This window comes from Ylistrum balloti, unplaced genomic scaffold, assembly GCF_031769215.1.
Source record: "Ylistrum balloti isolate Yb309-2 unplaced genomic scaffold, AGI_CSIRO_Ybal_v1 Utg369782, whole genome shotgun sequence".
Classification (NCBI taxonomy): domain Eukaryota; kingdom Metazoa; phylum Mollusca; class Bivalvia; order Pectinida; family Pectinidae; genus Ylistrum; species Ylistrum balloti.
Genome location: NW_026781970.1, coordinates 2,040,750 through 2,067,710, shown reverse-complemented (window position 1 = coordinate 2,067,710; position 26,961 = coordinate 2,040,750). Strand labels below are relative to the sequence as shown.

The 26,961-nt window shown below is 34.5% G+C and overlaps 1 protein-coding gene across 1 annotated transcript in view; it reads right to left on the bottom strand.

Annotated features, from left to right (window-relative positions):
* LOC132544190 (protein unc-13 homolog A-like) overlaps window positions 1-2,654 on the bottom strand; it is a 135,740-nt gene extending 133,086 nt beyond the window's left edge. Inside the window, 1 exon segment of the mRNA XM_060207758.1 lies at window positions 2,639-2,654. Within this exon segment, the coding sequence (XP_060063741.1) occupies window positions 2,639-2,654 (16 nt within the window).
* Window positions 2,655-26,961: the final 24,307 nt, after the last annotated feature.

Sequence of the window (26,961 nt, the reverse complement as noted above, 5' to 3'; positions counted from 1 at the left end):
CTGTAAGAAGTGGTCGTAATACGGAATAGCGGGGTGGTCGTAATACTGAAGCGACCAATACAAAGATATATAGTGGAAAAAAATGGGACTGGAAAAAAGTGCCCGTAATAGCGGGGTGGTCAAAATTTTGAGGTAGTCGTTAGGTGAGGTTTCAATGTACCATTTTATCTAGAGTTTCCATATGTACAGTACAACAGGCAAGTGCTTCACTATACTGGGTTTATATATCTATAGAGATATATTTGCTGTCAATTTGCATGTTAATTAAACAGTTGTCAGCATCATCACAAGCAAGTATCATGTGTAGTAAACAAACAAGGATCCCCAAAAATCAAAAACTTGTATTGCCAAACTTGTGCTGCCACAATCTTATTGGACAGAAGGTGGTGATATGTCCAGGTTATATTGTACATCATTTAAATAAATATTCAGTGTGTAAAAGAGATGTATAATGTTCAGTAATATGTCCAACCAGTAGTCAAAAAATTTAGAAGGCATTTGCATTTTTATTGAATCACGACAGAGTTTATCAGGAAACAGAGAGAAAATACAACAGGTTCCTGTGCAGAGGTCTTATTAATTCCTAATGCCTATTACATCTTAAGCATATATTGTTTGACACTCCCTAGCTACCTAACGCAGTTTCACAGGAAGCTGAAAAACCGACCAGTCTCTGCTGCTATGGTTGTGTCCTTGTGCAAGACACTTTACCCTAATTGCTCTGGATGCCATGTGACAGGCCTCCTGTTTGTTGTTCAGTAAGGCAGCCACCAGCTTCAATGAGATCTTGCCCCAAAATGATCAGGGGACAATAAACTCTATGAATAAACAGCATATATTAATGATCCAACCAATGTCTAAAAAAAACCTGACACACTTATCAACTTGAAGGAGAAACTTTTTAATCCTTTTACTTTCTATTTTTATATTGATCCTCCACCAGATGATAAAATCAGAAATAGAACTACAGAACTGTCAGCAACAATCACATTTCTCCTGATACATTATATGTAAGATTCAATATCTAATCAAATGTTCTATTTCTCTAAATAGTAACGTGGCTTTCAACTTGGAATCCTGAAACACAATTCTGAGGTATTACGTCATTATTCTAGGTTGACCTGTACAGAAGTTTTACCAAAATCCCTGACAACATGAAGTTGCTAGAGTAATATTGATTTAGTGCTGAACACTTATACAACACAGGGGTCAAGAAAGGTCAGTTTGTTAGACGAAGGCCTCCATAACCTGAAGTAAAGATCTGAGGTGCCTGGTTCGAGGCTCCCTAACCATGGCAGTTTGTGTTTCTCTGAGAGACAAACAGGTCTGTGCTGATGTAGGTGTGTCCTTAAGCAAGATACTTTACCCAAATTGCTTTGGATGGCATGTGACAGGTTCCCTGTATGCTGTGATGTAGCCAGTAGCTAGAACAAGGAGGACACTGACTAAAATTGATCCTGGCTCATCACTAGTTACCGGGTGATAAACCCAAAACCCAACAACCAGACTTAGCAACAGGACAGACATATTGATATAACATCATATACATATATACATAGTGTTATTAACATAAACGAAAGCAGAACAGAATCTTAACCACTCTGAATTTAATTCCAATATCCTTCAAAACACCAGATATTTGTGATAACATAAAGTTATGGTGTTGCCATCAAAACCTTGTGAAATAACCACCACTAAGTCTTACTGATGTGATGGATATTATGACAAGAAGCTTTCGTGATGAACAGTGTGTAACTTGCGAGATCTTCATACAATACTTTACAGGAGAATTTTAGTTAAAAAGTGCTTGTTAAGAAAAACAAAAAATTTGTCCTGACAATATAACCTATTTTTCATTTTATAACAGCCGATGGTTAATTGAGTATCATTTTATAACAGCCGATGGTTAATTGAGTAAATGTGTATTTGTAATCATACAACCAGGAAACCTTGATCATGTGAGTGCCAATTATGTTTTCTAAATGGTAACATGTACAGAATATCAAGATCTGTCAGGAATATTTTAATCTCCATCAAAAAGAAGTTATAAAACTGACATGGAGACATTAGGAATTTATAAGAGAAAAATATAATGTCTATTTATAGTATATATAAAGCTGACTCCAGAGTTATTCTCTGATTCAGTTCGGATTATCTTTATAACTCAGGATGATGGTACAAGGATCATATAATACAGTTCATTGATACTAGTGGTAGATGTGGTTGTGTTTACTGGAACCTTGAAGTTGTTGAATTTTAACATGTAACCCTCAAGTTTCTATAGCATCTGTCAAAATTTAACGCCTCACAGAAAGATCATAAAAGTGAACAATGAAACTGTGAGATTCTATTTTAGGTATACATGTGTACTTGTCTATGGAATAACTGTTGAAGTTTCATCAAATTTTTTTATGAAAATGTCAAAGGCAATGTCCAAGAAAATAAAGAAATAGAAAATTCCTGTTATATATAACAAAAAAAAAAAACCACTTGTGAGTTGTAAATGTCAATCAAGCTAACAACCTTACCAGCTCCTCCATCTATCTTGTAATATAGATATACTGACATTTAAAACAACCTTACCAGCCCCTCCATCCATCTTGTAATATAGATATACTGACATTTAAAACAACCTTACCAGCCCCTCCATCCATCTTGCAATATAGATAAACTGACATTCAAAACAACCCTACCAGCCCCTCCATCCATCTTGTAATATAGATATTCTGACATTTAAAACAACCTTACCAGCCCCTCCATCCATCTTGTAATATAGATATACAGACATTCAAAACAACCTTACCAGCCCCTCCATCCATCTTGTAATATAGATATACTGACATTTAAAACAACCCTGCCAGCCCCTCCATCCATCTTGTAATATAGATATACAGACATTCAAAACAACCCTACCAGCCCCTCCATCCATCTTGTAATATAGATATACTGACATTTAAAACAACCCTGCCAGCCCCTCCATCCATCTTGTAATATAGATATACAGACATTCAAAACAACCCTACCAGCCCCTCCATCCATCTTGCAATATAGATAAACTGACATTCAAAACAACCCTACCGGCCCCTCCATCCATCTTGTAATATAGATATACTGACATTTAAAACAACCCTGCCAGCCCCTCCATCCATCTTGTAATATAGATATACAGACATTCAAAACAACCCTACCAGCCCCTCCATCCATCTTGCAATATAGATAAACTGACATTTAAAACAACCTTACCGGCCCCTCCATCCATCTTGTAATATAGATATCCTGACATTCAAAACAACCCTACCAGCCCCTCCATCCATCTTGTAATATAGATATACTGACAATCTATACATTTCACTTGTATTTTAACCTTTATGATATGCCATTAATTGAGACTATCATCAAAACTCTTGGCAATCCTGTTAAAAGAGAACATTTTTCAAACTTTTTAATAAAAGGTTATTAAACAGACCAGCGGAAACCTGGCTAGAAGTGTTTTTCATTACCAAATTAAAGATAAATCAAATTCTGAAATATTGTCAAGGGTAGAATAGGACAGAAGAACTAATGTTCTGTCAATAACTTGGTGGCCGCTGAACAGATCCAGTCTACATTTCCTGACAATACAAGTTTGTTTGCCTAAGCGGATTGGACAGAGGCTTGATAGAGACAAAATCTCATTAAGCATATTGTCGTGGTTCCTAGACAATTTTCCCTCTCATAGACAACCTGCAGCTTCAAATTTGCCATTGTGTTCAGCAGTAGAAGGAAGTGGAAATGGAAACTGAATTTTATTAAAAACAAAATGCCTATGGGGCCTATATCAATAGTCTACATATTAATGTTATTATATATACCACTATACCAAATTACATGTGGTCTTTTTTTGAACTCTGACCCCTTGTGGGTGTCATGCTTCTTCCTCCACATAAGAGAGCGTAATTCTTCATCCCCTGGGGTATGTTTTAGTGAGAATGTTTTGGCTTTGTGGACCTCAGAATTTCTTCTGAATATACTTAGGCAGTCTGCTAAAACAGTGCACAAAAGACACGACCTCTATTGATCAGTGCATCAACATCACAAGGCAACTTATTAACCTTTCTCAACTTATAGAACATACCATGTATCTGGAAGTGAATAATACACTCCAAATTAGAGCGAAAATTGATATTTTTCTGAGAGTTTAGATTCAATAACAGAGATAAAATTATCATCGCTCAAGGGATCAGTTTCCAACCTAAATAATCCATCAACATTATCTAGTGCTATTCTGTAAAATGTTTGAAAAGACACACCAGAATTTTTTGTAAGAGCACATTAGAGTCAGACCTAGTCTTTCATGATCTGACCTTTTAAAAGATGTTGACAGGTTGTGAACACTGGTATGGGATCATATAGGAGGATAGGAGGTATGAATTTGATTCCAGACATTGAAGACAACTGAAGTATTAAGTTCTGCCTGACCAACTCAGAAGAATATGACATTCATTATATAGATTTTGTTTATTTCTGCTGACTTTGGTTGAAATCGTTGATTATCAGAGTCCAATCTAGTGTCTTATGATTTTATATTATGGTGTATAATTCCATCCTCTTAGTCAATTTTGTGGACTCGGTCTCCACTTCACTCTTTAGATCAAACTCGCTTGTACCCGACTGTGTCCTGATACATATTCCTTATTACTGAACTGTGGATCCCACATTCCTCAAACTCAGTTTATCCCTGTCCCACAGATGTTCATAATATTTACCCTCTAAATTCATCAAACAAGTCACTGATATTATGATCACCAAAATTTAACATTGTTACACATGACTGCCAGACTTCAGCACATTCAATTCTGAGTGTTCATGCTTTGTCTGATAGCAGATCATTTTGGGATTGACAAGCTGACAAACCTATACTGCTAACTGCTACATAACAATGTCCTTTTATTGGAGCATTCATGTAAATTAAATCAACCATCAAAGGAAAAATACAAGCAGTGTTCAAATAAAAGTCTTTTGTGTAAAATGATAATATGGAATGACACATTATTGAATGGGTACAGATGAACTAGCCTTCATTCTCACCGACACATTTTGTGCATGTTACATTTTGACGGAGATGAACTATGCAGTGAATGACCAATTTTGCACATTTTTCTCAGTAATTTCAAAATGACTTCAGTATAATCATTAATTCTTGAACTGATCAAACAAATGAGTCATTCCTGGACACTTATGGCTGATTACAAACTGATGGCTATGACAATCTGTGATTACTCACTAGAACTATGGATGAGTCCCAAGGAGATCATGTAAATGGGGTTTTACCGTGGTTTCTTACATTTTGCAAAACTAAGGTAGAAACTAGACAATGTCTGTAAGACACAAATTCCTTAATTTCTAAGTAAAATTTCACATAATTTTCACAAATTTCTACCAACAGTAACATTGACCTTAATCTTTGAATGTTCTGTCATTTTTTTTCAGAAATGATATTGCTAGAGTGATTTCTGTGTCACTTGATGACTTTCTATGAAAGCAAGTGTGACCTTGTCATTGGAATCGTGAAGTAGCATGACTTTTGTGTAAAGTTTTACTAAATTCCATGAGGAACAATGACTTTGTCCTTGGAACACTGAAGAACATTGAACTCCTTCAGCCGAGCTGGTGAGCTTAAAATTATAGGAATAATGGGCCACAATAAACACACAATGCTGTATGAGGTTTCAATAAGAAAATATGGCAACTCAAAATGTTATAATCACATATTAAACATACTCTAATAACATTAGTGATATAGCTTCTACCTTCGGGAGTGAACAACTTTATTTTAGGTATTATCTAATACAGTCTTTGTGTTTAAAACTTGTAAGTTTTGCATGAAATCTAAAGAAAGCTGATTATAAACACTGATTTACCAGTAGTCCCATGTGGTAACTCAAATTAAACAAAACTGCTTTGTCCATCTTCAAAATTTTGTTATTGCTGTACTTCTCAACAAATTGTTTCATGGATACAGGATTCAGATTTCAACTAATTAATTCTGTAGGACCAAATATAGTCATTGCAACATTGGCACATGACAATGAGTGCTAAAAGGTGACTGCTACTTCTTTTTATTTCTATTCTACACCTGAATGCAAATCATAACGAGAAATGAAAATCTTGTAACTGTTATTGAAATTTGTTTGTGATTTTCTCGTCATAAAAAGGGGGAGGGGTGTAAATACTTGAGAGCTTGGAATATGGAATTGACTGTCTGGTATTCACATGCCTTTAACATTCATACATGTACAACTCCATAAGAATAAGGAGTGCAATAGCTACACAGAGTGGCAACATAATCTTTATATATTCTGTATAGTAATAGGGAATTGAAAGATAATCTTTACATAACATTTAGCTATAGGATGAAGAAAAATGATTTGTATACAATTTGTATAGGTATTCTGAGTGAAAAGATAATTTATACATAATTTGTATGGCTTGACACAGTTGACAGATTGACATTTTATATCTCCCTAACTGCTGACCTAAGCGAAAGACAATTACAAGAGTTAATATTATTATATAGGGATAATAAATTTCCATATCCACCTATGGGAGTGGAATTGATTGTATAATATTTATGTGTTTCTTTGAAATCAATATGTCACCCTGCCATGTAATCTACAAACCACAGACATTCATCTATCGACCATAAGGTATGTCTGGAGGCAATACTCCTACAACTTGGTCCAAAAATAAACTCTTCCTTAAGGCTTATATCTTAACAAAAAAATAAAGATTAAAATTAACTATACCATATATCGTAAATGTCCTTGGGAAGGCATCTAATTGTAGCTAAGTTCACAGAAGCATGCCAAAACTCATGGAGATGGAATCGTTAGGTGGCAAGCACCTAAGTGACACTGATTGAAATCAATGTCTTTCATTATACAAAGATCCTTGTTAGGATCGTAGACAACAATTTGCAAAGCTAATTAATTATGGAGTGGCAGCAAGATGACCTTTGTTAACCTTCATGCTTGATTATCAGATTTTACCAAACCGGAGAATTATCTTCTCACAAACTTCTCACTGAACCCCAATTGTAATAACATACTCTAAGTCAACATTTTGTCTCCAGTGTGTACAAATTTTCTCTATAGATTACTATTTTTGATTGCTGTATCTCTCTGATTTCTACCTTCACTGAATCATTTATACGATTCAGCTGGACTACATACAAAGCATTCCACTTTGTAATCATATGAATTCTGTCTGAATATGAAATTTTCTTGGATTTTCCTCCTTTGCCTCCTAGGCTTCAAAATTTAGGCCCCTAGCATCACTGACAAGTCCTATAAGAACAAAACTACTGTATGGTGCAGTTTAATTCACTGTTTGGCTCTACTGTATCTAACTCTAAATTTAGAGTGAAGATAAATCAATCCAACAGACTGGGGGCGGGTTCTTCCAAACTTTATTAGGTAGTTGGTGTACCGGTTTCGCCGGTGTCTAAATTTGTATTAAAAGGTGCTTTTCACGTGTGTGACTTTTGTAAAATCTTGGACACAATGACCTACTTTCACTATTCAAAACTCTATCATCTTAAACTTGTTTAAAATTCTAGGTACCAGTTTAAATCGTTTGAATTGCTTCCCAAAACTAATCATGGGATGTTGTTTAAAACCTATCTGACTGTCTATTTGGTTTATTACCAGCAACAGTCATTTTCAACATATCCCTGTGGAGTGGATGGTGGCTAACCTACTGAACATCATGTGGGAGGATTTTGTCACGTGCTATCCAGAACAATATGAGTAAAGTGTCTTGTCGTAAGACACAACCATAACAGCACAGGATGATCAGTGATCTCAGATCCTTAGAGACACAAACCATCCTGGGTAGGGAAACAGTGAAGTTAGTGTATTATAACTGAATTTTCAAACTTCTAAATCATGGTCCTGTATAAGTTTGTTATCAATTGGAAGCTGTGATGAAATATCAATTTAGAATGAGAGTGTATGAAATCATTCAGACAACATTCATATTAAAATCTGAATTTAAAAGTATTAAACTTTATCAAACACTCTTCTAGGGATGGATAACAAGTCTACCATCTAGTAGGGACCATCAACCTCATTGTATTACATAACACATACCAGGTATCTCAACCTGGGTTGGTTTACTTAGAGGCATAAAGATATGATAGGGGACGAGAAACAGAATATCCATCAAAACTGAGAGAAAATAAATCTCCACATCTATGCAAATGCTCTGTAAAGAAATTCTATAAGAAAAAAACACAATAAACATATGGAAAACCTTCATAAATCAATACATTCTTTTTAGCTTCTGTCTTAAAATTCCTAGAAAACTGTGACTTAAGGCACAGGCAAACAGGATCATTATATATTGATTTAAACATGATAACAGCTGAACTTGACCTAGATTTCAGAATGACACAATTACACTGAATTTCTTTAGGTGGTGCACAAACTACTGATTCAAATCAAAATCCTGGTCCAATGAGCAACTGTTTTGCTAGCGTAATGATTAATTCCACCATTTTTTCCCCATATCAAATTGTTAATAACCATCAAAAATGATAACTTGGCGAGGAATTCTAACTGATAACTGTCAAATACAATACCTTTGATTAGGACCCAACAGCCACCATACATCCTTTTCCCAAAACACATTTTTGACAAATTCAAAATAAAATAGGTAGTGTAAGTGTAAGGAGTTTTAGAAGTCGGTAAATGAAGTCAACAAGGCCTTAGACAGTATCAGCCATTGGCAGTTCTGGATTACAACTCTGTCATAGGCAGTAATACCAATTCTGAAATTCACAATTAGTCTAGATGTTGGAACTGCAATAAATATTGAAACCAGTAATAGAAGGCTCTGCTGACTGATACCTAATCAATACACACACTCAAACATTTAAAATCAAACATTTATTTCATTTAATTATTTTCAATTCAATTTACCTGTACCAGGTAATGAAGAAAAGAAAAAGCAAACAAAAACTGCAATTGACAAAAAATTACATAAAAGTCTTTTCAACTTTTCTTGAAAACATTAATTATATTGATGATGTCTTTTTACTTTAAAAAAAAAAAACAATTTTAACAAGAGATCCCTAACCCTTGTTTGATTTTTATTTCTTTAAATGTTCGATCTTTTCCCTTGTGTGTTTTTCCCCTTCATCTTAAGAAATTTGAACATTAATCCCATGTAGAAATAGTGATGATAATTTTTAAGTGCCAAATCCATCCAGTGCCTCTCAAGAAATAGTAATAACAAAATTCACTGAAGAAAACAAAGATGGCCACCTATCTCCCATTTTGTTTTTCTGATCAGTCCCAAAATCAGGTGCTTCTCAAGAAATAATGATAACAAAAATTGTCAGATGACGGACCAAAGAAGATGAAGGGGGATTTGAATAGCCCACCAACTGATGATGATGGGCTAAAAATAAAATAAAAAGGCTATGATGACTAGATCTGTAAAAATTACAACAGCATTGTTGAACTATTGTACAATAATTCCACAAAATCATCTCTCAAAACATTCAACTAACCATGAAATCCCAAATCTTACATAATGTTATTATCAATTTGCAGATGAAAAGTTATTGAAATCTTTAATAAAGTTTACATGGTAATAGATGGGGTATGAACTCAAACTAAAGAATAGTCATTAATACACAACGTATCTTGTCTATGATAACAACCAGCACTGTGCCAAATCTCAGTGTACCAGTACTAAGGCCTTTCACATTGAACCTATGTAGTGAAAATACCAGGTATTCACACGATTAACTTCTAGAATGAATAATTTATGATTCCAAAGACTGCTGCCACCTTCTATACAATTCCAATTAATTATAGCCCTACATATTTTATACAATCGGATTTAGTTCATCTTGAAACACAATCAAAATCATAGACACCATAGTGTACCTGTATTAAGTAAAACTTCACTATTAATGACTGCAGGCTTCAAATTAATGTCCAGAGTCGATGTCAATATCCACACCTTCCAACAAAAGTGTTTAATGATGAGGTATGCTGAAAAACTCTATTTTTTCAACTCAAAATGATAGTGAAGCCATGACAACACACCCAAAGATACAGTGATGTCAGGGCTTATATCTTCAACAACACACCCAAAGATACAGTGATGTCAGGGCTTATATCTTCATCAACACACCCAAAGATACAGTGATGTCAGGGCTTATGTCTTCATCAACACACCCAAAGATACAGTGATGTCAGGGCTTATGTCCTCAACAACACACCCAAAGATAGTGATGTCAGGACTTGTGTCTTCAACAACACACCCAAAGATACAGTGATGTCAGGGCTTATATCTTCATCAACACACCCAAAGATACAGTGATGTCAGGGCTTATGTCCTCAACAACACACCCAAAGATAGTGATGTCAGGACTTGTGTCTTCAACAACACACCCAAAGATAGTGATGTCAGGGCTTATGTCCTCAACAACACACCCAAAGATACAGTGATGTCAGGGCTTATGTCCTCAACAACACACCCAAAGATAGTGATGTCAGGACTTGTGTCTTCAACAACACACCCAAAGATACAGTGATGTCAGGGCTTATGTCCTCAACAACACACCCAAAGATACAGTGATGTCAGGGCTTATGTCCTCAACAACACACCCAAAGATACAGTGATGTCAGGACTTGTGTCTTCAACAACACACCCAAAGATACAGTGATGTCAGGGCTTATATCTTCAACAACATACCCAAAGATACAGTGATGTCAGGGCTTATATCTTCAACAACACACCCAAAGATACAGTGATGTCAGGACTTGTGTCTTCATCAACACTCAAAGAGATACAGTGATGTCAGGACTTATGTCTTCATCAACACACTTAAATTTTCAACAACACTACCAGAGTAACAGCGATGTCCTGGATTTTATCTTCTACAACACACTCAAAGGTTCAACAACACACTCTAAGTAACAGTGATGTCCTGGATTTTATCTTCTACAACACACTCAAAGGTTCAACAGCACACTCTAAGTAACAGTGATGTCCTGGATGGTTCAACAACACACTCTAAGCAACAGTGATGTCCTGGATTTTATCTTCTACAACACACTCAAAGGTTCAACAACACACTCTAAGTAACAGTGATGTCCTGGATTTTATCTTCTACAACACACTCAAAGGTTCAATAACACACTCTAAGTAACAGTGATGTCCTGGATTTTATCTTCTACAACACACTCAAAGGTTCAACAACACACTCTAAGTAACAGTGACGTCTTGGATTTTATCTTCTACAACACACTCAAAGGTTCAACAACACACTCTAAGTAACAGTGATATCCTGGATTTTATCTTCTACAACACACTCAAAGGTTCAACAACACACTCTAAGTAACAGTGACGTCTTGGATTTTATCTTCTACAACACACTCAAAGGTTCAACAACACACTCTAAGTAACAGTGACCTCTTGGATTTTATCTTCTACAACACACTCAAAGGTTCAACAACACACTCTAAGTAACAGTGACGTCTTGGATTTTATCTTCTACAACACACTCAAAGGTTCAACAACACACTCTAAGTAACAGTGATGTCCTGGATTTTATCTTCTACAACACACTCAAAGGTTCAACAACACACTCTAAGTAACAGTGACATCTTGGACTTTATCTTCTACAACACACTCAAAGGTTCAACAACACACTCTAAGTAACAGTGACGTCTTGGATTTTATCTTCTACAACACACTCAAAGGTTCAACAACACACTCTAAGTAACAGTGACGTCCTGGATTTTATCTTCTACAACACACTCAAAGGTTCAACAACACACTCTAAGTAACAGTGACGTCCTGGATTTTATCTTCTACAACACACTCAAAGGTTCAACAACACACTCTAAGTAACAGTGACTTCTTGGATTTTATCTTCTACAACACACTCAAAGGTTCAACAACACACTCTAAGTAACAGTGACGTCTTGGATTTTATCTTCTACAACACACTCAAAGGTTCAACAACATACTCTAAGTAACAGTGACGTCTTGGATTTTATCTTCTACAACACACTCAAAGGGTCAACAACACACTTTAAGTAACAGTGACGTCCTGGATTTTATCTTCTACAACACACTCAAAGGTTCAACAACACACTCTAAGTAACAGTGACGTCCTGGATTTTATCTTCTACAACACACTCAAAGGTACAACAACACACTCTAAGTAACAGTGACGCCCTGGATTTTATCTTCTACAACACATCCAAAGGTACAACAACACACTCTAAGTAACAGTGATGTCATGACCTGTATCTTCAACATAAAATTGGCCCAAAGCTACATTGATATATGAATAAGAAGACATCTGTTGTTCAATGGAAATTCCATAACTTTAAACACATAAAAGGCTATTGTTGTCCTTTTCACTTTATACTTTGATTGGAACATATACTAGGTGTTATATCTGATTTGCTCAATACAGATAACAATATGGATAAAGCATAAATTATCACAACTTAGAAAAGCCATCTCCTGCAGCTGCTGTTACAACAAAATCATCATTTTCTAAATGTCACACGATATCAGTAAAATATCTGTAACACAGATTGTGAATGTATTTTTTGCAACTTTTCTTTTCTAATTAAAGGTGTAAGGTACTTTATGTTAACTTGGACCTGCCACACAAGAGTTCCTGATACAGTTTACTTGTGAAATAGTACTAGATCCTACATCTGATCTACAATTCATGGTGAACAGTAAATGTCATGAATCATTAGGGTAATATCAAGTACCATTATTGATGATATTTATCAATGGCAAAAAAACTGAATAAAAAATCAAGCACACGATGACATCAGATTTCCCTGAGGGAATGCCCACCATTTCTGGTCACATGACTAACACAAACAAGGTTCACATTTATAGGTATTTTCCTTCATTACCTTACGTCTTGAGATATACGATGAATTCTTGTACGACATAAAGAAGATGACAACAATGTGACTTATACCTAAACCTTGAACAATAGCTGCACACACCATTAGTTTATATTTTTTTGAAAAAATCGATAATAAATTTCAATGCCTGATCTTTGGCAAAAAAACTGAAAAAAATAAAACGACATCTTTCCCTGAAATGCAATTTCTGCATGCACACACCATTTAGTTTTTCCTTCATTACCTTACGAAATAGATAATAACAATGTGACTTTAATAAAAACCTTGAACAATAGCTGCACATACCATTAGTTTATAGAAAAGATAATAACAATGTGACTTTAATAAAAACCTTGAACAATAGCTGCACACACCATTAGTTTACATCAACCAAAAAAAAAAACATAAATTCACCATGATTAAGGCATTATGTATGTCTGCTATCAGAAAACACAAACATTTTAAACTTTATATTACTGACCATGTTTCCATTTGGGCCAACAAGAAAAATACTGTGACATTTACCAATTTCAAATCACAAGAAAACATTAGATTTAACTTTGTTACATTATGTCATTAACAGGACATATATCTGTTACTATAGGACAGCATCTGACTTTGACATGTGATCTGTCATTGTGACAATGACCTTTAGTCACCAAAGTACTGATATAAATGTAGAACAAGATGCTGATAGCCCTAACAATCATCTGACTATACAAAGACCTAAAAATAACAGTAAGTAAGGTATAATAGCAAGTAGGAACAATGATAAAAATGACAGTAAGTAAGGTATAATAGCAAGTAGGAACAATGATAAAAATGACAGTAAGTAAGGTATAATAGCAAGTAGGAACAATGATAAAAATGACAGTAAGTAAGGTATAATAGCAAGTAGGAACAATGATAAAAATGACAGTAAGTAAGGTATAATAGCAAGTAGGAACAATGATAAAAATGACAGTAAGTAAGGTATAATAGCAAGTAGGAACAATGATAAAAATGACAGTAAGTAAGGTATAATAGCAAGTAGGAACAATGATAAAAATGACAGTAAGTAAGGTATAATAGCAAGTAGGAACAATGATAAAAATGACAGTAAGTAAGGTATAATAGCAAGTAGGAACAATGATAAAAATGATATAACAGTAAGTAAGGTATAATAGCAAGTAGGAACAATGATAAAAATGATTAAAGCAGTTCACAATAACAAAGGCAACATTCCTTCACTTTCTTATTCCCACGAAATCTCAGGTCAATGGCACCCCTGGATTCCAGAAGAAGCGATCAAATGTAGTTTTCCAGATGACCCTCTTATTAGATTTTTGACAGACAAAATAACAACACTTGGTCAGGACCATCTCAAAATCAATTCAGGCAAGTTTCAGCTCAATCTCACTGGCAGGAAAGATCGAAAAGGGTTTTGTTAACAGAAACCAATGCAAAATCATGTTACAAAATGGCCATCATGGCTGCCATATTAAACTTTTGATGAGGCTATAAAATAACACTTTGTCAGCTTCCTTCACATCCCCACTGATTTTCAGGTTAAACACACACTACAGGTCATCCAAACCCATAAGTTCAGATGTCCTAATAATATCAGACTTTGGCAGCCAACTTTCCCTCGTTACCCTAGCTTTAGTCACAAAGCTTCATAATTAACTTCACTTTGATTTCATCAATAGAGAGAAAACATTTGACCTTGACATTTGACCTTCTGACATGTTACTTATTTCATTTCATTTAAATCAGACAAGAGAATTTGGCTGAGGACCTTGACCTTAATGACTGTTTATATACCAAACTAATATAAATATATAATGCACAGCTGTCACTAAGACACAATAAAGAACTCTTGTGCGCAAAATTTGATCTGCCGATTTACTCTTCATGAAATTCAATTAGTGGTTTAACTCTCTAACTCAAGAGTCTGAAATCCAAGATGGTTTCTTAGTGGCTACTATTTCATTGATAAAAACTGACCCTATTTTCGCCGATCGGGTCTGATAGCAAGGTATTAATGAAAAGAACAAGACAACATCTCTATTTTATAATAACAATAATTTTTTATCAATATACAAATAAATCGTAGGTTAATGACAGTTACTGTAATCATCATTGTCACAAACACGTGGATAATGCATACAAGATTGAACAAAAGACGCACGTTACACTGGGTACTTAGTGATAACAATACTTAAAAATATATATGTACTCACATTTGTAGTATTTGGAAATAAAACAACAACTCACGGGCAAAAAGTAAACATGGGATGTTTTATTTCAATGGCTGTTTGATCGCATAGTTCTTGGTTAAATGAGATAATTACCTGTGCACCTGTATAAACAAAAGGATTAGGTGGATCGATACCATGAAATTACATTGTGCATGCAGGCCTGTTGACACCGTTACGGCTGACCAATCACACTCGTTACCAACCAGGAAAATTTACCTGAGACAACATGGCATCTGAATATTCGACACAAACATGGAATTTTTTGTACGATTTAGAAGGGATGGACCACAAAATATATTCGACACAACCACAGTATTCGATTCAACGGTGTTCGATTCATCCGTGTTTAATTTACTAAGATGAAGAGGAGAAAAAATCGGGACCAAACGAAACGTTCAACTCATCCGATGTGTTCGACTCATGCGTGTTTGACACTAGTGAGTTTTACTGTATATAATGAATCTAAAGGATTTATAAAATTTGAGAAAGTGCAACTGTTTCTTAGAAGTAGTAATAATACCAAACAAACTAGCAGAAGGTCATTGATTGCCGTCCATGTCAAAACTTCTGTTGTACCACAAGATTCCAATAGATTTGTTTACAATACCTCTGAGAGAAAGGCAAGAAAAACAATCTTTAAGAAATGGAGACAAAAAATGTTAACCAGAAATCTAAAAATTTTAGCCATCCTGCAGCAAAATTGTTCTTCATCAAAATGAATGTACCATTATAACTACATAAATGGAGAAAGATATGTCTATTGTTTCCTCATAAACAATGACAAAACTTATTAATATGTAATATACAAGGTGGTTGGGCCGCACATTGATAACACATTCGCCTTTCACTTAAGCATATGTTTCTTAGTGGTCCATCAACAGCAAAGTTCATTATATAAGGGTAAGGACAATTAAATGTTGGTGAGAAGGGCCAATAAAGGGTTGATAAAAACAGGTTATGAAAGGAACTATATGAAACTGAGGCAACATATCAAAATGTCTACATACATATATCTTGGACATAACGTAAACACATACATGTCATCTCTAAAGTAAGATGCACTGAACAGTACCTTGTACACATGGAAATAACTAACAGCTTACAGGTTAATAAAAGTAGTAAATATTAAGAATGGATCTTTGTCAAGACCTTCAGAATCAGGGCATGGTAAGGGAGTGTTGATGCACTTAACAGTACCTTGTACACATGGAAATGACTAACAGCTTACAGGTTAATAAAAGTAGTAAATATTAAGAATGGATCTTTGTCAAGACCTTCAGAATCAGGGCATGGTAAGGGAGTGTTGATGCACTTAACAGTACCTTGTACACATGGAAATGACTAACAGGTTAATAAAAGTAGTAAATATTAAGAGTGCATCTTTGTCAAGACCTTCAGAGTCAGGGCATGGTAAGGGAGTGTTGATTTGCATGCCTGTCATCTGTTTCCATCAGTCTGGAATTTTCTTAGTCGCCTCTTCATTTTCAAAATTTGGCCCTTAGCACCACTGATGAGTCCAAGTAGGACGAAACAGCTGTATGATGCAATTAAGCTCATTGTTTGGATCTACTGTTTTCAACTCTAAATTTATATGAAAATGTGCTATTCACTTATGGATCGGGATCTTTTGTACAATCTTCTATATCGAAGTTGGTAGACATTTACACTACAGGTGGGCTTTAAGTCCCTGAAAGTTGCCGTAATCTGCATGTCACATTTTATTTGAATAGTGGCACATACTGTTCAGAAAATCCTCATGTACTTGATATTCTTTTGAAACTATAATATATATGATAATTAGTGAAAGTTAATGAATTATGGGGTAAATGCACCTCCCAATTTAAATTTTGAATTTTCTTAAGGCCCGTTTTGAAACCCAGAAGGCAACTGAGAAAAATCCCAAGTTTCGATTTTTTAGACTTTGTTTCAAAACTTTGTCATTTTTGAGTGAGTGAATAACACAGGTAAAATGAGAAAGGATTATTAGGTATAGTTATAATCAATTGATTGTATTACTGTTAGTTGTCTGCAGTTTCTAAAAGAGGTTTAAGAGTCTTCTTAATCTGCAAAAAGTGACCTGAAAAACCAAGATGAGATTCTTGTCAAGTGAAACCTTTTTGCACTATCTGACAAATCTGGGCAACACCGAATGAGAAATAGCAAACCTTATGTGACTGTTCTCAACAACTTTCAAAACTATGGAAAATTTAATTTTTTCACTGTAACACTACAAAACAAAAAGCAAAGAAAATCATGACCCAAGGTCAAAATCAATAAAACTACAGCAAATAATGAACAAAAGAAAGATTTATAGTCTATTGGAAAAGTACACAGAGAATAATCCCAGGTGTTTGGGAATAATAACGTTCTTCTAGATCTGCTGCATTGACGACACCCACTGAGTTAATCTGGGTCAATCCAAGTAAGTTATGTCACCTTCTCAAATGAAAACAAGGATTACAACAACAGAAGCAACATACCAACTAACAAACATCAAATACCTCCAGTTCATATCTCACAAAGAAATAGAATATTTCTCAATAAGATCACTATGACAACCATAAAATTTCCCTTTATCTTCATTAACCTGCATCTTTTGATACAATGTGTTACAATGTTGTCCATCAGTTGACGACTTCTGGCACAAAATCATAGATAATGTAAACATTAAATCAATGGCGAGAAGTTAATAACATAAATGGGAGATGCAAGGATGTTGCCATTCAGAAATGGAAAATTAACAATAAGGAAATTGAAATCACCACACTTATCATACTGCTTTGTGGAAAGCTGTCCATGTTGGTTTCGTTGTAGGAAAAGATAAAGATAAGCTGCTGATGTAGAAGAGTCTGTTATACCAAAGTGGACTACTAACATCTTATTTGGTCCTTGTTTGTGTCTAAATGTTGACCAAATATGGATATTTTTTATACTTTCTTAAAATAAGATTAAGATAAACAGATTACGATAAATTTCTATGACGATGCTAATATTGATAATGTTAATATGGCACTCAAGTCTCATGTTTGTCATTCATTACAGGGAGACAATAAGAGGAAGCTTGTTATGGAAACAGTCCTTTAATGGTGCTGATTAATTTTAACAATAGGTAAAATATAGCAAAATGATTTAGTTGGGATATCTTTTTGACAGTTAAGCTTTCAATAAAAAAAACCTGATCAGCAGTTAATAACGGAGCCAGAATATTACACCATCAACATTGAACTTGGTGCTCACTGCTGTCCCAATACACCAGTCATATCACATATGTGTTTCATTCACTAAACACAATGAGTATACAACTGTGTAATGGAAATGTTATTACCTTAAAATGTTTTCTACCAATAAATTATTCATGCATAACCGTAACTTAATTACATCAATTCACAAGTGAAAATTCCGTTATGGGGATAAATAATTCATTGTCTTATCCATGTATGTGAAAAACAAATACTAGGAAGAGATTATTTCAAAACGAGTACTTATTGATTTTTTGTGCTATGCCATATTTATTCTAAGAAGTGTGTTCTACAATCTTTTAGATTGTTTAAAAACATATTTTAGTAGAAATAACTTATACATGTAGTAAGGCCCTGCTATGTAATAGATACATTGTTCTTGACCTCAATAACTTGGTATAACACCCTTTTAAACAGTAAAACAGTGTATAACCATTTGAATCTTAAAGATTATTTCTGGACACAAATTACCAAGATACACAGACAAATTGATAGACAAATACAGGGACAATCACACAGACACCCTAATTTCTACCAAACTTAGTGAGGAATGTATATTACTAATTAAATATGGTAAATTAACTAAATATGTAGAGGGCCATTCAACAAAAGCTCGGTAAATAGAACAGCAAGCTAACTGAGCTTCCGTGAAGACATGAGGTGCAAGGTTCTATCCCTACCAAAGGCAGCTAATGTTTCTCAGGAAAATGAAATATCTGATGTGCTGTTGTGTCAGTGTCCTTGTTTATAAGACACCTTATCCTGAATGCTCCAAAATTATAGCAACTTTGTGACAGACCTTTTGCATGTTCATCTAAAAAAGCCTCTAATTACAACCACAGAGTATCCGTGAAACTGATGAATGCTCCCTGAAAAACAACTTTATTACACAAACTTTAATCAGGATAAACAATTCAGTATTTCAGAAGTTGCAAGCCTTGAATTAGGTATTCAGCACATTCTCTGAGTATGACCAATGTATACACCAAGTTTCATTATGCAAAAGAGAGTTATGGTTCTTATACACTGCACTCTCACCATCGAGATTTATGTACCTTTGAAGTATCAAGTTGATACATAGTTTTTGTGTTATGCTCCGAACAAAATTATGATGGATGGAGAGACAATTGGACTAAGAAATGGACAGATGGACAGACATAGCTGCAACAATATGCTCTCCTTTCTGGAAGTATAAAAACCAGAAGACCTTGTCTCAAAATGATCCTGGCAATTCACAAGCTGATATCTACTCAGCAAACACATAAACAAAACCTCTGTCTTTCTTTCACTTTTTTTGACTTACTTCACCAAATTTTGCTTTCAGAAGGAAATTGCAGCTGTTGGTCTTTCTGACAATGTACAGGACATATATCTCTGTAAGAAACAACAACAAAGCTCTGGCAAAACTCTGAGAACAATGTTACTAATCAGAGGACAGATTATGGGAAATATGGTAGGTCAGACATCTGGAAGTTCCACCATCCTTTAAGATTGAATGTGTACACGGTCCTACCTCTGTCAAGATTGCATAATATCTACAGACACCAGAGTGAATGGTAGAGCATTGTTGCAATCTCAGACAGTTTTCCGAAGGTTATGAATACGAAAATGGACATTATCTATCGGTCAGGGAATAAATGCCCTTCAAATGGCATTCTTATCGGCTCTTAAATGACACGTGTGATTCTGACATTCAGCATTTATTACATTACAACAAACACGCATGGTTTCTGTTGGTCCATAAATCTTACACAACTTAGTTTAGGGAAAATGTAGAAAAGCTGGCAAGGAAATCATTATTGGATATGAAAACCTTTCCTTTCCATTTTACTGTAAAAACTAATTGTCAAAAGATCATCTTACTCTGGGTAGTAAAATCAATTTTGGAAATAATAACACACCTTTTATACCAGCCCAACACAAAACAGCAGATCATTTAAAAATGCAGCTATAGTTTGTTTAAGATATGATGTTGGAGTTGACCTCTTGTACCAGAGACCCACACAGGGATAGTACCTTTCAAATTTAGAATTTGATAAACCTGTAGGTATTGCCAAATAAAGAATTTAACTGCATCTTACTGCCATTTCATCCTTTATGACTAGTCAGTGATGCGGAGGTGACTGAGGAAAAATCAAAATTGGTCGAAACATGCCAAATCCCAGACGGTGAGGTGCACTATTCATACATCACCCGAAAATATGATTAGTTTCGTGAATCACCATTCAATTTTTAATGGTTTCTAAAAACTGACAAGGATGTGTGTATATTCAGAACCATACCACTATTTGTGCTTATGAACAGAGATCCCTGGCAGACAGACAGATCAACACAAAAAACAATTCCTGGCAGGCAGATTGACAAAGACTAGAAAAAAACTATTACAGACAGATAGACAAACATAGAAAACAATCCCTGGCAGACAGACAAACATCAAGACTGACAGTGAGACAGACAGACAAACATACATACTGACAGAGAGACAGACAGACAAACTCAGAAAACAGGTCCTCGCAGGCAGATAGATAGACAATACAGACAATTAACGCAGACTGACAGAAATACAGACGGACACAGATAATGATGTCTCACAAGCTTGCATAACAGCAACAGATAACTGTATTTTTTTTTTTTTTTTCTCAGATTAGCCCCGTTCTGGCAGTGCAAAAAGTAAAGATCAAAAGTTGGGATAGGTCTTTTTTTGTAAGTATTCCTACTGTACCTTAACATCTGCCAACTTGGCAAATTGTTGTACCTTGCAATGACCATAGATTCCCACAATTAACAGCGATTTAAAATGTAAGATATTGGTATTTAATAATGACTACATCAATGTTTATGAAACAATAATCAGAAAATAGAAATTATGTTTAAGTCTACATCTACTCCTGGAAGATTATAAAAGGATAAATATGTTGACCCCCAACCTATCACATGTAAAAACTTATTCCAAGGCTTGAACGGTAGTAAGAGCGTGAAATGCCTGCTTGTACCTAAATTTGATTCTCAAAAACAAATACAGAGTACTTCTGATCGGTACTTTAGTCAATGTGTTTGGCAGTTTACAGTTTACAGAAGAAAAGCGGAGAGATGAAGGAGAACTCATTTGAAAAAGTGTTGGCATGCTTGAGAGTCCGTCAATATACTGTGTATTTTTGGTTCATTACAAGGGATACGTATGATAATATAGGGTTGGATTAGTTAATGGCGAGTGATAATGAAGTACTTAAATGTAATGTAACAGTGCATAAGATAAATGGTTTTTAAGAACTTGGACACCAGATACCATGCTAGCTTTCACAGGTAAGCAAAAATGTGAATCATCTGACAAATTCTGAGACAAAATGTTTTTTCAAACTGATATCGATGATAGATCTTAGTCTGATCATGGTTCAAGAATATCAATATTGCTTATAGTCACATTAAATGAAGTGATCTGAAATGGTGACTTAATTAACAGTCATTAGGTTGGATGACAATGGTCTGTTTCAACAATACTTATCACAGTATTATTTCAAAACAATGTTTTACACAACACAAGCACAATTTTTGCTTTGTAACTTTCTTTTTGTTGTTTGCCTGGAAGAAGAATAAAGTTCCTGTTTTTCCAATTTTTGTGGTAAGGGGCTTAAATGCAAGCAACCCCTCTTCCTGGAAGACCATAAAAGTGGTGAAAGGGCTTAAATGCAAGCAACCCCCTCTTCCTAGAAGACCATAAAAGTGATGAAGGGGCTTAAATGCCAGCAACCCCTCTTCCTGGAAGACCATAAAAGTGATGAAGGGGCTTAAATGCAAGCAACCCCCTCTTCCTGGAAGACCATAAAAGTGGTGAAAGGGCTTAAATGCAAGCAACCCCCTCTTCCTGGAAGACCATAAAAGTGATGAAGGGGCTTAAATGCAAGCAACCCCTCTTCCTGGTAGACCATAAAAGTGATGAAGGGGCTTAAATGCAAGCAACCCCCTCTTCCTGGAAGACCATAAAAGTGATAAAGGGGCTTAAATGCAAGCAACCCCTCTTCCTGGAAGACCATAAAAGTGATGAAGGGGCTTAAATGCAAGCAACCCCTCTTCCTGGAAGACCATAAAAGTGATAAAGGGGCTGAAATGCAAGCAACCCCCTCTTCCTGGAAGACCATAAAAGTGGTGAAAGAGCTTAAATGCAAGCAACCCCTCTTCCTGGAAGACCATAAAAGTGGTGTAGGGGCTTAAATGCAAGCAACCCCCTCTTCCTGGAAGACAGTTAAAGTGGTGTGGAGGCTTAATTGCAGTAATATAAGGTATTATTGTTAATCACAAACCTTGTTATTAACAGTAGACTAAACCCTACAATTCACGGTTGTCGTGAAAAACATAATACAGTGAAAAAAATCACATGTCACATACAAAGAAATCAATTTGTTACAGAGAAAACAACTCTGCATAGGTGAACAGGTGATCAGATTAAAACCACTGGATGTTGAAATGTCAGGACAGAGAGCAGACATTTGTAAGGGCAATATGTTTATAACAGGTAACTATGAAATCTTGTTTTTCAAGCCATGCAAACTACAGACATTCAACTTCATGAGATTTTCTAGAACCAGGACAAAAATGGATGTAATTGATGTCCTGTGAAAATTTTGTCTAATGGCAGAAAAAATTTCATATTTATTTTTACAATTAATGATTTCCTAATATGAGAAGTACAAACAATTTATAAGTCTTTAAGTTCTTCGGGAGTTCAAGAAAAGTACAGCTTGCTGCACTGATTTCATTATCACTACATCGACTATCTTACAAGAAAAAACATGGCCAATTACAAAATAAGCATGATTCACTCTTGTGAAGCAATTTTGAATAATCGGTCATGATCAAGGTTATTTGTTCTTCAAAGTACTGGCATGATCTTCTTACTCCAAAAATCATTCTCAGTTCAAAAATAATGATTTCAATTATACCAGTATATCTGACTGAGCAAATCTTAAATTTTACAGCTCTTCATCTCAGGAAGTTATTCATCAAAATAAAAGAACCTGTATCTTATTTCTCTAAAGAAGAAGTTGTTTGGAATAAATAATTGATAAGATGGATTGAGAGGCCAGAAACTATATGATTTAATAATTCAAAGGTCACATAATTAACTAGATCAATACAAACTGAACAAATAATAATATAAATTCACTTGTTGAAATTTATTCATTCATTGAAAGCATCATTAAATCTTGAGTGCAAAGTCGTTGTATTCTGTATTTGTACATAATTTGCATGTACACACTGTGTCTTCATCCATTCCCGGACAACATTTAATTCATCCTGTTTATCCAGGTCAACAGTTCTCAAAATCAATATCAATGCATTTCTACATAGAACCAAATTTTCAAATACAATTCTAACAGTTGATGCCGGAAGTCTATGGCCCAGTATTATTGAAATAAAGATGCCAGATCAAGGAAGTATTGCAGATACCTTATCAAGATTTAGGTGCTAAAGGCAAGTGTGAACATAACTAAGTTATATCCGCTCACAGAGGCATTTTATAATACAAAGCCCTCGATGTGGTATCTAGCTGTGCTCCACTAGATCTGATGTAAGCCATACACATAACAGATATATTGACATCAGTTCCAGAATAGTAAAAACTGATTCAATGGCAATATCGGTATGAAGGCACTGATGCAGTGGTGCTCTAGCCATGGATGGATTACTGAAGTGATGCCCTAGATAATTAGATATATTTATACCAAAGAGCAATCCAACTTCTTAGAAGTTACATTACATGTATAATCACATTCAAATTAACCAACACAGAGCAAGACACAAAAACAACCCAGCCAGCTACCATTTCCTGAAAGTAAATTTTGTAAAAATGTGCAAAATATATTTAATCTCAAAGAAAGTGTTGCATATGCATGCAAGATCAAATTGTTAAAAAAAAGCAGTTAGTTTTTCTTTCCTTTTGAAACAACATTATATCAGTTGATACATATATACTCAAACAATCAAAAACAATGACCTGAAGAAATGATTGGTGATATGTGATTCTAGTGGAAAATGAAAATCAATAAATTAAACTTTATAGATAAATTAATAATGTCTACAATAAATTAAACTTTATAGATAAATTAATAATGTCTACGATAAATTATACAGTGACAGAAGTTTTCAAAAATACAGACCTGGTATGAATAAAAACAAAATGCCATCATAAAGCAAAGAAAAATTGGTGACTTTGTAACAAATACATTTGCTAAACAATTTGGGAACCAAGAAAAACAGGCCAGTGCAGATTATTATGAAAACATTTTGGTGAATAAAGACAGCTATACTTTCAAGGCCCAAAAACAAAGAAAACTACAACATCGTCAGGTTACACACTTACCCTCCTCAGCAGCTGATGAATATTAAAATAGAAAAATCAAAGTTCAGTTATCATTCTGAATAATACCCAGATAATAATAAATTTAAAAAAAAACATACATTGTTACATAATCCTTACTGCTGTAATTAGATAAAAGATATATTTAGAAATAAGAAGTGTCTCTGGTTACCATTATGAAAGAGTTATCTGTCCTTAGTAACACATAAACAATCATACTTAGCCTTAATTTGAATGGTACAAAATAGGTATCATACAACAAACCATGTAGTTGTATAATGGAAGACTTGGACAATGACACACCAGCTTGAAAACAGACACCTACAACTTATTTTTTTCATCTTTTTTTTATTTCTATTTTCACATTTGTAATAGATTGTGTTAATTTTGATACCATAATAAAACAATTTGTAAGTTGCCTTATCTTCCTACAAAAGCATAGGAAATGCCCTAAGCTCCTGGCATCATTTTATCTCACTACAAAAATCAGTGCTAGATAAAATTTACAAGCATAGCGAGTATTGCTATTACAATACATATCCCCAATGTACTGCAATGATTTATAAAAATGGCGCTGTTTGGTGATATTTTGGGAAAAGAAGAAAAGTAAACAATTGGTTGGTAACTGATTTTAAAGGACAAATGTTAGGTATGACAATCTGATAATAAAGTTTCAATTACCAATATGTAATAATGTATTATGGGCCTTTGTAAGCGTGTTTCAGGTTTGATCAAATTTGTGTAAGGAATGAACCTGCCACAGCAATGACCTTGACCTTTACCCAACAACCCTGAAAGTCAAACTTGATCCGTAATAAGTGTGTGCAGTTTGTTGAGAATTCATCAGGAAATGGAGCCCTTTGCTCGTGACAATGATATTTTCTAAAAACTATTAACAGAGATCTTGACCTTTACCTGACTACATTGAAAGTCAAATTTGTCCATTTTGATGCTTAAGAAGTGTGAAGTTTGATGAGAATTCATCAAGGAATGAAGGTGTTAGAATGCTGTCACAGACGCAGGAGTAGACACACTGAGAGACAGCCTGTAGTCACCCCATCCTCTTCCCATTTTATCATATCACACTAATAATGTTTCAAAAAATTCTATTTTGGGTTAGAAAAATTACAAATAATTCAGTGCAAAGATTTTGTTTATCGGAAAAGAAACATTTTCATTTTAGACATAGGAATATAATTTGTCTGTACAATCAGTTGAGACTCAAGGCACAATTAACATGGCAGTGAAAACACACATTCAGTAACTTTTAAGGGGTTTTACAAGGTCATACAATTCAAATTAACTGATTTTACCAAAAATAATGCATCTCAACACAGACACATCAAATAAAATCAATTTAATAGATACCAAAATTATATCTTATTTCTCAAAGATTCAGGAGTAAAAGTAGATAGTGATAGACAACAGGACATTTGTATGAGAGAGCCAGACAGTTGATGATCAAGTATTATGCCTTGGGACAGTACAAAGTAGGTCAGAATAATCAATATTTATATAGCCTCCTGTATTTGGAAACAATAGCACAAGAAGGGCTAATTTTATGTATATAGAACTGCTGGCTCTGGCAATATGATCAGAAGATGTGCAGTTAACAACATAAAAAATAAAATATATATATTAATGCTAAGTGGCTAATATCTGTCGCCCTACATGTGCATGTACTGTATCCATTTTGTATTTATGTTATTACATTGTGCAAAAGTAGAAATTTTGACATTCAGAGAATAAAAATTCTGTTTATATACATGTATATTTCACAATTAAAAAGCAATTGTCAATCAAAGGTATTACATTGTTTATACAATACTTTAATTTTTGAAATTCTGTTTAAAGATTTCTTTCAGAAAAAAATCATAAGAATATTTGATAATTCTGAAGAGTATATTAAAAACAAACATAAATTGTCACGCTCCAAGATGTGTGTGTACAATTTGTATCACCCCATTTTCTGAACAGGATCTTACAAATATAGAGTGTGGTATAGATTTTTTTTAAATTTCATTGTCACGACCTGATAGACAAATAGAATTGAGCAACAGGAAAAGTGTATAAAAGTTCTCTTCTATTTACGATATCTTTAACAGTGTTAAACATCAAACCTTTCACACATACAAGTCATTCAATATCATCACATTGATCAGCCTCAGTTATTTTCTTTAACATCACTG